General features: G+C 32.1%; 1 protein-coding gene across 3 annotated transcripts; it reads left to right on the plus strand.

The window, feature by feature from the left end:
• The first annotated feature begins 4,835 nt into the window (after positions 1-4,835).
• LOC18033269 (protein CHROMATIN REMODELING 19) lies at positions 4,836-14,855 on the plus strand. Of its 3 annotated transcripts, none has more exons than XM_006420639.2 (11): positions 4,836-5,729; positions 6,727-6,767; positions 6,858-7,108; positions 7,190-7,370; positions 7,942-8,127; positions 8,262-8,435; positions 8,849-9,007; positions 12,424-12,501; positions 12,631-12,767; positions 13,709-13,927; positions 14,041-14,855. In XM_006420639.2, exons 1-11 carry the CDS (start codon positions 5,072-5,074, stop codon positions 14,201-14,203), a joined length of 2,247 nt encoding a protein of 748 aa, XP_006420702.1. In that variant the 5' UTR covers positions 4,836-5,071; the 3' UTR covers positions 14,204-14,855. The 3 variants fall into 3 exon arrangements, with proteins under 3 accessions (XP_006420702.1, XP_024037948.1, XP_024037937.1); XM_024182180.1 differs by having other exon boundaries at positions 6,993-7,108; XM_024182169.1 differs by having other exon boundaries at positions 6,858-7,370.
• Positions 14,856-18,134: the final 3,279 nt, after the last annotated feature.

Genomic DNA, 18,134 nt, shown 5'->3' on the forward strand with positions numbered 1-18,134 from the left:
ATTACAGTCTATACCTAAATAAAATGTCCAACTTTATTTATCAACTGCGAACTGAATTTATTTAATCATAAGATAACTTGTATTTATGTCTTCTGTGAATCCTCATGGTGATCACATAAATACATATAATATGATTAAATAGACTTTAATGAAAATATTAATGCAATTAAGATATTTGAATAAAATACCTCATTAATTTTATTAATCAGAAAAAGTATTTATTACAATTAAATAAACACATATGCTTTTAAAGAGCATATTTCCCCAACACTCTTAACCTAAAATGGGCTTGTTATCTTAAAACCAAGCTAAACATTTAAAGTATAATGAGTCCTCTTTATAGCCAATCATCATGGAAGAGATAAGGATAGTTATTCCATTCCAAAATTTTTGAATGAGATGGATATAATTCTTTCTAGGAAATTGTTATGTTGGAGGTGCTCCAAGATAAAGCATCTATCATTCCTATAATCATTCTATGAGATTTTTTTATATATATTTAACTTACAAAATTACTGACCACAAAGTTAATTAGGATCAAAAAGAGGGAAAAAAAAGATACTAGATGATATTACTTTTCTTAAAGTGATATATAACAAATGATGTGACACATTCGTCTCACAAAAAAATTTTTTGTTCTCAGAAAGAGAGAGAGAGAGAAGTGATGTGATTATTTATGCAGTTAGCCATGTGTTGGTGTGCGAGCATGAAAAGGACCAACTTTATGAGGAATACGACTATATGAGACATACAATAAGGCAGCACTCTTAGAAGAAGATAATTGAATTACAAGGCTTCAATAATGATACTAAAGTCATATATCATTAACAAATATTTTTGGTACAATGATGACTCAGCTTATGGGGGCACCTTAACAATTTAAAATAGGGTTCAACTACAGTGGAGATACTCCGCTGTAGAACATTCCTACATAATTATACAATCAAAATTATAACGTGACTTTTTCTATTTATCATTTTAATCATACGGTTATGAAAGAGTGCTCTATAATTGAGCATTTCCAACATAGCTATTGCCTTAAAAATATATCTAAAACCACATAAAGATAAAATACAAGCTACAAGTACATTCACTTGAGTCTTTTAGTATATAAGAAAGTTTTACTAAAATGAGCCTATTATCTTAAAATTTACTGAGTCTATTATTTTTAATTTATAAGCTAGCTAATTTCGTGGACCCTATTTATTTTTGGAGTTGGGAGTGAGACTCTCACTCTTACCTCTTCTTTTTTTTATCCTTATTTTATTAAATTTAATATAATTATATCTAGTAAAATGAAATAAATAAGATCATATTTATTTAAATAATAATATTATATTATTTTATAAAATTGTTCATTGATACTATTCGTAAAATACTATCCATTGCACTGTTCACCTAGCAACAACTATAAATTTGTCAAGGCGTGCAAAGTATTGTTCTTAAGACCAAATTTCATGCCGGAAAGGAAGATTTCCCAATGCAAGAAGGATAAACAAGCCAATTTGATTTCCGAGATATAATGACACTGCTCCGAGATTACACTCGCAAGCATAATAGTTTGGAATAATAAAAGTAAATTGATGAAGAAATATGAGATAGTAATAGAGAGTGATAATTAGAACAATTGGATTATTCTATTCTATTTTTATTGTTGCAATAGGCATTCCTAAAGGGCTTATATGTATCTTTTATATTGAGAAACCCTCTATAGACCCTTTCCTAATTCAATTTAAATCAATCACCCACTTTCTTCATTTTATCTAAATAATTATTTATGTGTCTCATAATTTAATTCAACTAATAATTTAAATCACATATAGATTTAACTTATTTAACTTTAACCCGTAATTAAATTAAACACATAACTAATTTCAAATTAACAAAAAAATAATTGCCTTCACTTCCCTCCAATGTAGGATATTAGTATTTTAAAATATCCATAAAATTCCAATGACTTGAGCACACTTGCTTTTCAGATTTTTGCACTAAGGCGTAACATAAGGACTTCATAGTCTTTATCAATGATGATATAATAATTCTATAAATTTGTATCAAAATTTTACATTAAAACATTAAGTAAATAACCTCGCCTTTAATGAATGTGCTTATGATAAATACAATAATATTAAATATCTAAAATCTAATAATCTAATGATATAAATTTATTAAAAGTTCAATAAGAATAAGTCTTGTTTGGAATTGTGGTTGAAATATTAAAAGCGCTATTCATAAGTTTTTATACAAATCATGTGCTGTAAGTTTTTTAAAAGATGTTTATTCATAAGTTTCTGGATTTTGATAGTAACTTTTAGAAGTAAATAGAAAGTTGCATTTTAAAAGCAGCTTTATTAAATAATTAATCCATCGTATAATTTTAAAGTTTCGATTGTATCCTTATTATTTCAACAAAAAGACAATTATATCATATCTTTCCATAAACTATATGATAAAAATCATAACTCTAAACTATCATTATACTGCAATTGCATGTTTGATTTCATTTTATAATTATGTTATAAATTTTATCATATTTCACAAGATAATTGCTTGTTTAGTGCTTATTTTGGGTTGAGAGCTTGCATGTTTAGTCTATAGATTTTTAAAAAAATCCTCCAAGACATGCCAATTGCTAATTATGATACTTGTACCCTTCCTCTCTCTTAGTTACAATAATAACCTAGCAAAAATCTTAAGGTAAAAAATAGCAATTCACCAAATTAATCATAAAAAAAGGAAAATTATCAGCCATATACCCTTAAATGACACCCGTATCAAACGTGTGTGAACACTTTTCAAGTGTATCACTCGTATACCCTAAATTGACAAAATACTTTTACCGTCCACCAATCCGTTAACTTCCATTAGAAAATTAACAAAATTGTGACAAATTGACTATTTTGCCCTTGAAACTCAAAATGAGGTAAAAAGATAAATTTATCCCAAAAATTAACGTAAATTTTCAATACACAATTTTTATTTATTAAAAAAATGAATTATTAATGGTACATAATATTAACAATTATCCATAAAAAAATATTCATATTATACCATAAAAAATTATTAACTACATATTATTTACAATTATACATATTATACCATAAACATTTCTAGTTGGAGCTTGGAAGAGTAGATCTTCAAAAATTTAGGTTAAATTTTGGAGGAGTAGATTCGGTTGTAAAGTAGTACTTTTAGCAATTATTAACAATTATCCGATAAATGGGATGACATGTCATTTTTATCAATATATATCATATGACATGTCATTTTTTACTAGATAAATAGGATGACATGTCGGTTTTTTAATCAAAGTTTCGTCAGTCTTAAAAGACTAAATTACCCTTATGATGTCAGCGCTTGCAAACAGAAGTTAATGGATTGGTGGACGGCAGAAATGTTTTATCAACTTAGGGTATACGAGTGATACACTTAAAAAATGTTCACACATGTTTGATACGGGTGTCATTTAAGGGTATATGACTGATAATTTTCCTAAAAAAATAATAACAAAAAAAATTATATTAAATTAGGATTGACAGAAAAGTCCGGGCCGGGCCGACCTAGCCCGTGACTTTAATTTTTATTTTACTTTTAAAATTAATTTGATAAATATTACTTTTTTTTCTATCAATAAAATCGCCTTGCAAGGATATTAATACGAACCCATTGCTGTTATTTTTAAAAATAATAATAATAACCCATTGCCATCCATTGAATCTATGATTTTTTTGTGTCCAATTAACCTTAACAATCGCTGCTAATGTCCAATTAATTGTTTCTAACGCAGAAATTGATTCATAATCATAGAAATTTTGCTCCACCAGCGACATCATCACTGCTAGTAGTGTTAACCATAAATGAACCAATTTCTCGTTCTTTTTGTAACCACAATCTTGATTTAAAATCGTATAGCTTTTCTTGACCGACATACCCAATGATAACTTATGATTTGCTATGTTTGATGGGTCTTTTGTCAAATTTTTTATTTTAAATCTTATATGATGGAATAAGGAGCTTGCTTTGTTACGATTTTTTGTTAGTAATATATGAAATGGGAAGGTCACACGCGTCTAAGAGGAGAGAGGAAAAATATGCAGGTGTAAGTTGATATATGGTATTAAATATAGATCTATTATTTACATAAATTGTAAATTATCCAACTCTGATGGAACAATATTTAACTCTCATAATTTATATATATATATTTTATCTACCACTTCTATCTAATAAAAATAAATTACAAAAATTTAGAATAATCTATTGTGCTTTTCCTATTTCTTATTAATTAAGAACTTTTATACTTATGATTGCTTTCAAATTATAATTTAAACTATTGTAATTTAACTTAAAGATAGACATTCAAAAATGCATCACTCATAAAAAATTTTAATTTATGTGTAGGGTGACAATAAAATTACAAAAGAAAAGAAAAGTAAAAAAAAAATACTTTGAGTTTGAATAATAAAAAATTAATTAAATTAAAAAATTAGAAGGGAGTATTTAAAAGAACAAAATGACGTTTTTGAAGATAAAATAAAAATAACTGACGAGGGGGTTTTATGAGGAGTTTAGAGGGGGGTGTGTATGATACCAACTCTTTAAGAATCCAACACTACCGTAGCTGGATGACAAAAATGGGCCGGGCTTAGCCAAGCCAATGAATTTATTGGGAAGTCCAGGCCCACTTTTAGAGCGAAATATTTCCCCACATTTTTTAATCAAAATATTTGGACAAAACAAAATATCGCCAAATGTTTGTGTGGCCCGCCCTCGTCATCTGCTTGACCCGCCCTTGTCTTTATTTTATTATTATTATTTTTTCCATCCACCTGAAAATTTGCACAATTGCGCACGAGTAGTGAAAAGTACATACAATACAGTATCTCTTTTAGATCCTCCGCGGCAGCTCTGACTGTTTGTTTCCACTGAGCATCATCAGCATCACGTCACATTAACCCCTTCTTCTTTTGTACTCTCTCATTCCTTTGTCTAGGGTTTATTCAATCAACAACGAACAATAAAACCTTCCGTGGGTAATATGATTTAAATTTAAAATTAAAAAATAAAAAAAATGAAGCGCGAATACGCCGAAATCTCGGAAATCTCGGACGAGGAGTGGGAGCCGCACTCCGAGTCATTCAAGCCCTCTCGAGTCCTCAAAATCAACACTCGATCACCGAAACCGAAACCGAAACCAAAGCCACCTCCTCCAATAGAATCTTTCGCTTACAACAAGGACGAAAATCTCGAGGACGACGATGTCGAGGAGGTGGTGGGACCCACGGCCGCCACGAACAATCGTGGCCGTCGATTCATCGTCGATGATGATGAAGAGGAGGAGGAGGAGGAGGAGGGAGAGGAGGAGCAGGAGCAGGAGCACGGAGATTTCGTTGAGGTTTATGACATAAAGTCTTCGAGTCAAGAAGAAGAAGAGGAGGAACTTTTAATCTTAGAAGATGAAATTGAAAATGATGACGTGGTAGGGAAGGCGCTGCAAAAGTGTGCCAAGATATCAGCTGAGCTTAAGAGAGAGCTGTACGGTACTACTACTTCTGCTGCTTGTGATCGATACGCCGAAGTGGAAGCCTCTTCCGTGAGAATTGTGACTCAGAGTGATATTGATGATGCATGTGGAGATGAGGATTCTGATTTTCAGCCTGTTCTTAAGCCTTATCAGCTCGTCGGCGTCAACTTTCTTCTATTGTTGTACAGAAAGGGCATTGCGGGAGGTAAGAATGCTTTGATTAATAGTTGTTCAAGAATTTAATTCATTCAGCTGATTGATTTGTGTTGACATTTTATTCTCTATCTGCATAACTTTCTTCTATTGTTGTACAGAAAAGGCATTGACGGAGGTAAGAATGCTTTGATTAATAGTTTGTCAAGAATCTAGTTTATTATGCTGATTGATTCGTGATGACATTTTACTTTCTATGAGTGAACTCTGACAATATCATACATTAGAAAATTTTGGATTTTGTGCTCAGACGGTTGTGAGGATAGAAAATTGGAATGATTCTACAAAATTTACTGTGAATATTTTTTTTCTTATTCTTAGTTTTGATTATTGATATTTTGAATCGCCAAAGAAGCCTTGTTATTGAAAGTTTAATTTACATTAGCTGTATACGGATAAAGCTTGCTTTCTTGTCATGATAAATAGAGATGATGTGCATGTTATCGGGCGTATATCCTATCTTTATTCTCATTTTAAAAAGTGCAATGTCCGATCACCATACAATCCATGCTTGATTAGATGACTTGCAAGTCTGTATAAAAATTGGTTCTCAAAACATCTCCTAAATGGATTGCTTTGTTTTTGAGAAATGAGAGCTACTCTTGAGGTGCAAGATTTATTTAAATTCCGCTCTCATAGGTTTCCAACTATGATATTTTATTATTTTTTTCTCATTCCATTTTTTTTGTTGTTTTTCCTAATTATTTATAGTGGATGAGTTCCAATGAACTTGGAAAATCCTAAGTGTGCTCTAGAACAGCTATAAAAGGAACCAGTACGGATGTGAAATTGTTGTACTAAAGTGAGCTGTTGTCTATTGTACTATGTTCAGCTCTTGAACCTCTGATAATTTAAGTTTGATTATTGTGATCCTACTATGTCAACAATTGCATTGTTTTTAAGTTTCAATATATTGTTATCGGAATAGTTCTCAATACTAGGTGTAATTTGAAATGATCGTTGCTGACTTTCTTTTGCATCTAATGCAGCCATATTGGCAGACGAGATGGGTCTTGGGAAGACCATTCAGGTACTTTAAGCGATGTCAATTTTCCTATGCTGTACTAGTTATAGTTATAATTTTTTATGGTTTCCAGAGTAATGATGCTGTTTGTAACAGGCTATAACATATCTAATGTTGCTGAAACACTTGAACAATGACCCTGGTCCTCATTTAATTGTATGTCCTGCCTCTGTTTTGGAGAATTGGGAAAGAGAACTTAAGAAGTGGTGTCCATCGTTTTCTGTACTCCAGTATCATGGGGCAGGGCGAACAGCCTATTCCAGAGAACTGAGCTCTTTAGCAAAAGCTGGATTGCCACCTCCTTTTAATGTGCTTCTTGTGTGCTATTCGCTTTTTGAACGTCACAGGTTTGTTTATTGTGGAGCATGTAACATTTGCATATTCCACTGCATGTTAAGTTTAATTCTGATCATTGATGGTCTTTACAGTGTGCAGCAGAAAGATGACCGTAAAATTTTGAAACGTTGGCGTTGGAGCTGTGTGCTTATGGATGAGGCCCATGCCTTAAAGGACAAAAACAGCTACAGGTGGAAAAACCTTATGTCTGTTGCTCGGAATGCAAACCAGCGTCTGATGCTGACAGGGACCCCGTTACAAAATGATTTACATGTACTATTGCTTTTTTCCTTTTCCTTCTCTCTCTCTCTCTCTTTCTTGCTCTTCATTTTTTCTGTTAACATTGTTTATTACAGAAATTATTTATGTGCATTCTGGCAGGATGATGGTTCATACTTTGAAATTGTCAAAATATGTCCTTGAAGGGACATGATGTTTTAAATTTCTTAGGGCTGAAGATCTAAACTGTTTAACTTAACCCAATGTAGTAGTAGTAGTAGTAGTAGTAGTAGTAATAATAATATAAAAAAAAAAAGGCTGTCTGTAGTTGAGAAATATATTGGACTTCATTAAACATCATAGTTTACTTAACATAGTCAAGCATGAGTTCTTGAGAACAGTTTGAGGTGCAATTCATTCAGCATATTTGTAATGTTATCAACTCCTTTTAACAGTACTTACGGCAAACATGTTCTTCTCTGCTAGATTTGCTTTACAATGGGGTGGCAGTTAAAAATACTGCTCTCTTATTTGTAACAAGCATTTGGAAATCTATTTTCAAATTCATTTCATAATTAGTTGCTTGTGATTTCTTTGTTGCTGACTTGATTTGCTTTTATTGTAGGAGCTCTGGTCATTATTGGAGTTTATGATGCCTGATCTTTTTGCCACAGAGGATGTAGATTTGAAGAAGCTACTCAATGGTGAAGATAGAGATTTAATTGGTCGGATGAAGTCAATTTTGGGGCCATTCATCTTGAGGCGTTTAAAATCCGATGTGATGCAGCAACTTGTCCCAAAGATACAGCGTGTATGTTAAGTACCAAGTTTCCATTTGGATTCTGAACTTTCCAACACGCCTCTTCCCTTGGGATTAGGATTAGAAATGTGCTTTCCTTACAATTTTGCATCTGTGTGAAAAAGAGCTAACTAATAGTTCTGCAGGTTGAGTATGTTACAATGGAAAGGCCGCAGGAAGATGCATATAGAGTAGCCATTGAGGAGTATCGGGCTGTGTCTCGAGCTCGTATTGCTAAGCTTTCTGACGCTGACTTGGCTACTATTGTTGGTGTTCTTCCTCAGCGTCAAATTTCCAACTATTTTGTTCAGTTCCGTAAGGTACTTGATAGGACTTAGGGCTAAATTAAGTCTGACTTTTATTGATTAAATCAAAAGAAAACAAACAATCCTGACCTACAATTCGAGAGGTAGGTCAATCTCTCCCAAAACTCCTAATGGTTCACAATACCAAACAAAACTCAACATAAACCCTAAATGACTCCATAATCTCTTATTTATAGCTGAACCTTAATTAATAAAATTACTAAACTGCTCCTATCCTAAAATTACTAAACAGCCCCTGCCTCTTTATATTTGCGCCTAACATAAGTTTTCATGGATCTAATAGTACTACAGAGTTGTATTTTGTTTCTCATTGCACAATTTATTTATATTTCTTTTCCCATGGCACAATTTATCTCATTCCTGTATGCTTGTTTGATTTATTTACTATACATTTATTCTTTTTCTAGATTGCAAATCATCCGTTATTGGTGAGACGAATTTACAGTGATGATGATGTTGTTCGCTTTGCTAAAAAGCTGCATCCTATGGGTGCATTTGGCTTTGAATGTACCTTGGAAAGAGTAATTGAAGAACTGAAGAATTACAGCGATTTTTCTATACACCAGGTAATTCTTTATTTTGCATTGTCAACTCTTAGGCAAATTATACGCAGAATTGGATGATTATATTGTTTCAGCAGTGCATAATATTGTCCTTGTTTCTTGATGCCAATAGTTGAAATTTCTCGCTGAAGCTTATTCTATAATACATAATGTCATGTGTTATTTCTTCTCTATGTAAATGGGATTTTCCACAGTAGAGGTATTATATGCTAATTGATTCATAGGTTTCCATATTGACTAGTATTTGAATGATGGGGTCTCATAAAAGCTTCACCCTTTATTTATTATTTTCTTGCTTAATAAAAGAGCAAGGCAAAGAATGCCAAAAGAACTATGCACTTGAGCAAGCCAGAAGGGGAAAAAAATAATAATAGAAAAGGATGATGTGATTAAATCAACAAGAGAGGGGAGAGAGAGCACATGAAAAGAGGCAAAGATGGAAAGAGAATATAGGTTTAGCCCTTCAAGAAGGAGAGAGAGACAGAGTAAAGGGGGTAGTCAAAACCAATTCTCTTCCATTGATTAACTATTGACCCAAAGGCTAGTAACAGAAGTAAAAAACTTAAAATCAGTGTATTTTTTGGGGATTGCTGATCCATCACCATGTGTATATATAGAGGGAGCTCTGATACCATTGATGAAAAATCAAATTAATCCATATCTAAACTATTGCATCTTTTGCTCTTAAACATGTGTAATGGAGGAGAAACTTGTACCTTGAGAAAAGCCACAGAGCTTGTTGAGTTGCTGCAACAATGGATTCAACAACAATCACAGCACTTCTAGCAAGAGAATTTGTAGACAAAAAATGAGGGTTTTCTACTCTACCAAAGTATCAAACAAGAACAGTGAACCCTCAATGGGCTAGTCACTTATTTTTTTTGGACAAGTATAACCTTGACGAGTGTTATTTATAACTCTTATTGGGATGAGTATTACTGTCATTTAACACATGTCGGGTCCCCACAATGACCTAAAAATTAAGTTGTTTTAGTCCATTGAGAGTTCACTGTTGTTGGTTGACGTTTTGAACATGTCTTAATATCCACAACCAATGTGCCCTCTAACCCGGACTTCTTCCCCTTATATTAGCTAGGGGTCACACTATTGCAATCATTATCCTATTAAGAATAGTACACACTCTTATCTATAATAGTACAAGCCTAACCAGAAAAGTATGCAAGCTTATCTACAATACTACATCAGCTTTATTCAATCTTATTTACAATGCTGATGTCATCCCTCTACACTTCCACTAGTCCCATTCATTGTCGAACTTAAGAGTCATAATCATCATCCATGCTATCTGATGCAATGTTTGCTTCTTCACATTCATGGAACTCTGGAAGTTGTATTGCAATTATAAGCTCTTCTGTACTGTAGCCTTCATTGTCAATATCAGGATATTCAAAAGTAACTTGGTAGACTTGGCATATAAATCTTTTGAATATTTGGCAGTACTTCCAGTAGTCTTGATCTGGATGCTTGTGTTACTGGAAAGATACCACGTCTGTTTTGATTCCGAAACTCATTTGAGTTTGACCATGATTGGAAAAACCTCTGTCACCTGTTGACCTTTGATGAGTATTAGTGTATCCATGTCTTGGAACACAGTTCTGAACAGCTTTGTGAGATTTTCTTCCTCCATGGAACCCAATTGCCTGCTTCCATGCATATGTCTCTATGAGAACTGCCATTGTGATCTATGGGCTGACTAGGCTTGGTTATTTCTCTAGGAAGATCAGATTCTTATTCCATTCCATTGAGGCAAATAAATTCTTATAATGCCTTCTTCATGAATATGTGATGATCTGAATCCTTTCAGTTTTTGAATCGATTCATGCTTTCCTGTTGGTACCATCTTTGATAAGCTCGTATATTAATCTTCATAGGCTTGTACTATTCCAGAAAAGAGTTTGTACTATGCTTGATAGGGATAATGGTTTGTGATAGTTTGGATGGTTAAAGTGGGGGATCTTGAGACATGTTCAAGAGCCATCCTCCCGGTCTTCTGAGTCAGTCCTTGTAATATACAGTTTTGGTATGTGCGTATCGTGCGTATGTATTTATAGTGTCCTATTCCAATAAAGTGAGGATCAAGCTGAAAGACAGTAGAAACATAAATGACAAAAGACACTCTGTTGACAACGTGTTAAATGACAAAAAACACTGTGCTGATAATGCAATTTTTTCAATTTGTTTTCTTTATAGTATATATTTTTGCTGAATTTCTGTTGAAAATTGTTTAGTAAAATGTTAGGACTTACACTGACATTTTTTTTCAATTTTATGGTGTCCGAAAAAAGTTAAATTGCTTTGATGAGGTTATATATTTGGCCTAGCTATTCTATCTGGGCCTAGAGTATGAAGATGTGATAACATTACTTCCATTGTAAGAAATTTTCCCATTCATCTTCGTTGGCCTCTTTCAAGGTGGCTTATGCCACTAGTGCTTTTTAGTTGTAAGAGACTTGAGTATGTTTCTTTGAATAGCAAGAGTGATTTTAATATTCTATAGTTCAGATGCTTCATTCCTTGGTATCTTCTATTGTAATTCTTTTGCAATTGGCTGGTTGATTCTTCCATGCCTCAATTCCTGCTTGCTAGGAAAAGAATGAATGCCAATGCCTACAATAAGGCTAAAATAATGGGTTTTTGCCTTTTGACAAGATCAACTTTTCTGCCTGATGCATATTCTTTTCTAAGTCCGATCCCTGAAAGAGTTGTGGAAAGTATTGACCATTTGTTTCCTTGTCACTGAACTGTTTTAAGACTGCTGCCTAAGCTATTCAAAGAAAGTAGAAACTTTTTGGTGGATCAGTTCCTTAATGGAGGTGAGGTTGATAAAGCATTGGTTTTATGGAGATGTCATGTATTAACAGTTTTTTTTATTATTTGACAGTAAAAGATAAGAATTTTTGTAGTTCTAAGGGCGCCAAAATCTTGGCATAGTTATGGGCTTTTAGTTTTGATAAAGTTTGGTGCTTATTATTAATGTATTTCTTCTGCAATTATCAGTAATAAATTACTACTTTGTACTTTTATTTTTGTAATTGATGAAAATTGTTTCCTATTTCTTATTAAAGAAGTCACACACACACAGAGTAGGGGTTTATTTGTATAAGGTCATGTAGATTTGTTCAATAACCTATCCTATTTATTGTTGATTGGTTCGGAAGTCTTTCAATTCAGCGCGTTGATCCGGTATACATAAAATATAATTAGTTGCTGTTATTTTGTGCTAGCAAATGAAGATCTATTCAAGTTTGTACTTGGAACTTTTATAGCAAAATGTTTCTCATTCTCCTAGTAAATAGATTAGAATGTTCTTTTGTTTTACAATTCTTAGATATGGCTTAGTACATAGCAGAACTTTATACATCTGGACATTCATATATGCTCTAACAACCTTGTTCTAGCTTTTACGCTCCTACGGTGGTGCTGATACCAGAGGAATTCTTTCAGAAGAACATGTTATGCTTTCAGCAAAATGTCGGGTATGGTTTCAGTAATGTCTTGTAAATTTCATTGATTTGAAAATGTGGGAAGGGTATGTACACTTCATAATATAAACTAGGGCATATTCTCTTCATAATACAAATTGAGTAGCATGGTTTCCATTGCAGGTATTATCTAAACTTCTCCCTTCACTGAAAAAAGGTGGTCATCGGGTTTTGATTTTTAGCCAATGGACGTCAATGCTTGATATTCTGGAGTGGACTTTGGATGTGATTGGTGTTACATATAGACGTCTTGATGGAAGGTGCTGCTTCTAACTCTTTTGAGTTGTGTTTTACCATCCAATATCCTTTCAATATTAACAAACCTGACAGACAATTGTAAGTATCAAATTCATGCGGCTACTTGGGAAGTGCAGTTTTCTACTGGCTAATCTAGCACATTTAGATTGTGAACTAATTTGGTGGACCTTATTTTATTTTATTAGATTTGAATAGTAGAGGATTGTGTTGAATTGAAAAGGGTAGTTTTCAATCAACTTATTACTTCCAACTATTTGATGCTATATTGATTGAATTGCTCTGGTAATGTTAAATAATATAATAAATAAATTCTATATCATTCATATCATTTTGTTGGATAAAATCAATAATTTTTTTTTAATAATATACTTTTAATTAATAGATACCCCTTTTTCATCTGTCTTTATTATGCTTAATTAGATCATGTTCTGAGAATTCTGCTTGTTACCTCTCTCTTGTATGCCCATGTATTGTTATTATCATTATTTTTTATTGGCTTTTGAAATCTATATTTAAAGTTAGGGTTTATCAATTTGTGGTGTGGACCCATAAAGAAATTATTGCATGCTCTGCCTTGCGCTCTCAAATTTCACTCGTAATATATCTATATGAAGCTCCTATGGGTCGTTTAAGTACTCCCACGATTTATGTCTGGATCAATAGATTTAAAAGGCGTGGAACTTCCGATGGGTTATTTGAGTACTCCCATGATTTATTCCTGGATCCATGGATTTGGAAGGATTGGAACTAAAACTTGTACCTCCAACTGCTTGTTTGTCTTCGATTTCTCTGTTTTACTTTTTTCATTAAGACCTTGTTCTATTTTGTGTGTTTAAGCATAAGGTAACTGGGAATTAACTTCTGTTCATTGTGCATTTGACTTGCCATTTTGTCTGTTATGGTTTAAAAGATCTTAATCCAGAATACCTTTCCAATCACGCAGTACCCAAGTGACAGAGAGGCAGGCTATAGTCGACGCCTTCAATAATGACACTTCTATTTTTGCATGCTTGCTTTCAACAAGAGCTGGAGGCCAGGGTTTAAACTTGACTGGCGCCGATACTGTCGTCATCCATGACATGGATTTCAATCCGCAAATTGACCGTCAAGCTGAAGATCGTTGTCATCGAATTGGCCAAACAAGGCCGGTAACCATATACAGGTCATTTAAACATCCCACTCTTATTCTTCTCTTGCATGTATTTAGTGAACTTTTTAACTGTTGCAAACTTGTATGGTGTATGCTTTTGCTCTATCTGCTCAAGTCCTCTGCAGGCTAGTAACAAAGGGTACGGTTGACGAGAATGTGTATGAGATAGCAAAGCGAAAGCTCATCTTGGATGCTGCAGTGCTCGAGTCTGGCGTGGAGGTAGATAATGAAGGTGACACATCTGATATGACTATGGGAGAGATATTATCATCCATCCTGATGGGTTAGAGTGCTCACAGCCTCTGACAATCTAAACCAGAAAATAGAAAATCCAATTTTATTGTTTTTACTAATTTTCAACCGATAGGTCCATTTTACTATTCGGTAATCTTGTTGGAGAAAACAAAAATCATTTATAGTTTGATAGTGAATGTGATGCTATAAGGCGGCTGTAAATCAATCAAGAGTTCTGGAATTGTAAAACTCAATTATGGGATCAAGGGATAGGATGAAAGAACTTGGCATGGAAACAGTTATTGGCTCATAGAGTTTAAGGTATGAAAGTAGGTGCCATTAGTTGGTGAAATGTCAAGCAGAAACAAGAGGTTGGGGGCTCGAACATTGGTCACGAGTGGAGAAAGAATTGAGTTGTAACTAAAAAGAAAGTTCGAAAACAAGTTGATGCCAATTCACCGGGATTGGACACAGTAAATTAGATGATTTTATAACAAATTATCGGCAATAGCACAATGGAGTAATGGACAGATGGTGTGGATGCTAATCCTTAAGAGGAAGGAAGAGGTGAAGGGATAGATTTTCTCTCACTAATCTAGGTCTTGTTAGCTATTGAACTTAGACAATTTTAATTTTTAAGTTACAACATTGAAGTGTTAGTCAAACATTAGATGATGTAATTAAAAGTTAAGTTGATTTTGTCGCATACGTGTATAATGAAAAATATATAATATTTTTAATATTTTTATTAAAATTATTATTTAAAAATTATATTTTCTATATATTATTATTTTTTATTTTTTTGTTACAATTTTTTTTATAGTTGTGATTTAAAATCTACATTATTTCAATATTAAATGGGGGGTTTAGATGGAAAAAGCTATTTAATTGGCGCCGCGCAGAGGGGTGATGGGATTACAAGTTTGTTGGGGGGAAAAAAAAGTGTGCTACTGGTAGGCTGAACTTATGCTGTGTTTACTTTCTAGAGTGGGAGTGTGGAGTGTGGATTTTTCCCACTCTAGTGTTTACTTACCATTTTTAAGAGGGAAATGGGATTCCCACTCTGTGGTCCCACCTAATTTTGGAGTGGGGAGTGGGATTCCCACTATGGGGGGAGGTGGGAGTGGGAATCCACTCTCCCCTCTTCCCTTTTTACCATCATAATTAAAATAAATAAATAATATTTAATAAAATAAATAATATCATATTTATTAAAAATAGTAATTATAAATATATTTATTTTATTAAATTTAATAAAATAAAAATAAATAATTATTATATTTATTTAAATAATAATATTATATTATTTTATAAATTAAATTCATTAAAAATAATAATATTAAACATTAATTTTAATAAATATTAATTATTTATTTAATTAATAATAATAAATTTTTTATTCTAAGAAAATATTAATTTTTTACTATATTATCAATAATAATGTTTTATTTGTGTTGCTATTATTAATAATTTTTATTCACATAATTTAAATTTAAATTAATTAAAAAATTATGATTTACATAATTAAGAATATTAATAATTATTATTAATTTACAAATATAATAAAATATTTATTTTATTTTTTAAATATATTTTTTATTAATTTTTTAATTACAAATTATAATTCTTTAAATAAGGGTAAAATTATAATTTAAAATTATTTACTCCCAATCCAAAACAATATAAACACATAAATTGGATTCTGGTTTCAATTTCATTCTCTCATTCGAATGTAAGTAAACAACTTATTCCCACTCAACACTCCCAATCCTAGGATTCCCACTCCTCAAGATTTTCACTCCAATTCAAAATATAAACGCTACCTTATAAGAGGTGGATAATCTGATTTGTATTTATGTATTAATTAAAATTAATAAAAAGATCGAACTCATGAATCATGATAATCACAATAGAAGAACATAAGAATATCCTAGTATTTGAGAAATTGTAATTTTTGTTTTCTTCGCCTTTGTTAAATAGCTGCAAAGATATATTTTTCGGTAACTGCTGATAAATTAAATATACTATTTATAGTAGTAGGCTTCAAATGGAGGGCATGCATCTAGATACATATCAATAATGATTGGGATACAAATTCATCGATAAACTTTTTCTATGCGAACATACTTGTCCATTTATTATTAGTCGTACGAATTTTACATGGATGCATTATATTAATTATGTTAAATCATATACATTTAATAGTGTATTAACACATTAATTTGTACATTAAATATTTATATCCCTATCATTTCTCTGTATACACAAATCTACAAATGCGATACAACGATGTTAGTTTGTCGGGGGAGATTTGCCCGAAATTTTCTCGGGCTTGCAAACGCACTGTTTTGGCTGAGTGAAAATTTGGTTTGCCCAAGAAACTTTGGGGCATTGCTGGATCTGATAGCAGGAACAATCAAATTGGCAAGAAAACGGAAAGACAGGCAAAAGTTGTTAGTTGGCACGTCATGTTGGCCACAATTCCAATTTCAAGATATTTCTTGCATCAGCGTCACTATCAGCTTGGACAAGTCTCTCTCCCCCTTTCTCTTTCAAGGGGAGAATCTTGTCTATTTTCATATATAAATAAATTCATAAAAGGGTCGGATCATTTCAATCCATTAAATTTCTCTTTACAGCCATTTAAAAAAAATGTTATTAAGAATTTTAAATTTGAAAATTTGAAAATTATTATTCACTAATCACTTTCTTTCTCAACCTTACAATTACTTATTCTCTCTCTAGTATCATATTCTACAAACTAAATATTTAATTTCACTCTCTTTTAACTTTATTTTTTTAGCCTTTCTTAGTTTATCATGAAAAATTTGTTGATGTTCATTTTTTAAAAGTAGTTTTTGTTCTTCTTTAGTTAGTGATACTAAGTATTTGCAACTAAAAAAGTACATTTTAATGAATTGATGAGAATTTATGAAATTGAGAAGAGAAACATAATAAGGGTTAATTAAGTAACTTTTTCAAAAATTATTTAGATAATAAAATTCTTAACTAAAAAAAAGGTATAAAAAGAAAATTGGTGGGTTCAATTTCAAAAGCCACCATTCGTATCAATAAGTTCTTTCAATATTTGAGTGTTTGTCCTAGAATCTTGCATTCTACTCTGTCAACTAGGAAACTATATTGGTAAAATAAGGATAGATTTCTCTTTTATTGGAGTAGTTTCTTCTGATTTCAAAATTGATTTTCAGAACATGTATCTCATGGTTGTGCTAACTAAGACTAATTTTAACAAAATTTTAATTATAATATTAGTAGAATCGTGCGTAACATTAACAAAAATAGTTGAATATTTTTCTTAAAAAAAAAAGGAAATTACCGTACAGGAAAAGGGAGAAGTTTCTTGTTATTGTTCTTAAAACAACGTACTTTTATTGAGAACAAATACAAAATATAAAAAGGTTTCTTGTTAGACTTGTCTTAAGAATCTATACTTCTCCTTTAATACAGAAAATTGCAGTGAATAGGGGGACAGGTCACTAATTTTCCTTCAGATGTCTCCATCGATCACTCACAGGCACAAGCAGTTGCTGGTAGTACTTCACATGTTTTTGTGGGTTTCATGCATGTAAGCTTTACATATTTCATACACAATAACACTCAGAACAATGACAAGTATATAAGACGTTTGTTGTTTCTTAAATGCAAATTTTTTTACAATATGTATGACTAAAATTGAGATCATTATTCAAAATTTGAGTTTCAAATAGATATAATAAATGAAAGAGCTCTATCAGACATAGACGGCCGTATATAGTTATTTAGCTTGTATCATTTCATATTCACTTGGTGAATTTGTATGGTGTCACCACATTTAACTTATCGTAAGTTAAGATAAAAACTTTATCGGTCTGTATTCATTGAAGAGAGAGAGAAATAAAATGAATGATAGATTTTATATATAATGAAAGATAGCACGAGCTTTGTGGAAATCTCTTGCTCATATCTCTCATCAAAAGGTGCTATT

The sequence above is a fragment of the Citrus clementina genome, unplaced genomic scaffold (assembly GCF_000493195.1).
Source record: "Citrus clementina cultivar Clemenules unplaced genomic scaffold, Citrus_clementina_v1.0 scaffold_9, whole genome shotgun sequence".
NCBI classification, from domain to species: domain Eukaryota; kingdom Viridiplantae; phylum Streptophyta; class Magnoliopsida; order Sapindales; family Rutaceae; genus Citrus; species Citrus x clementina.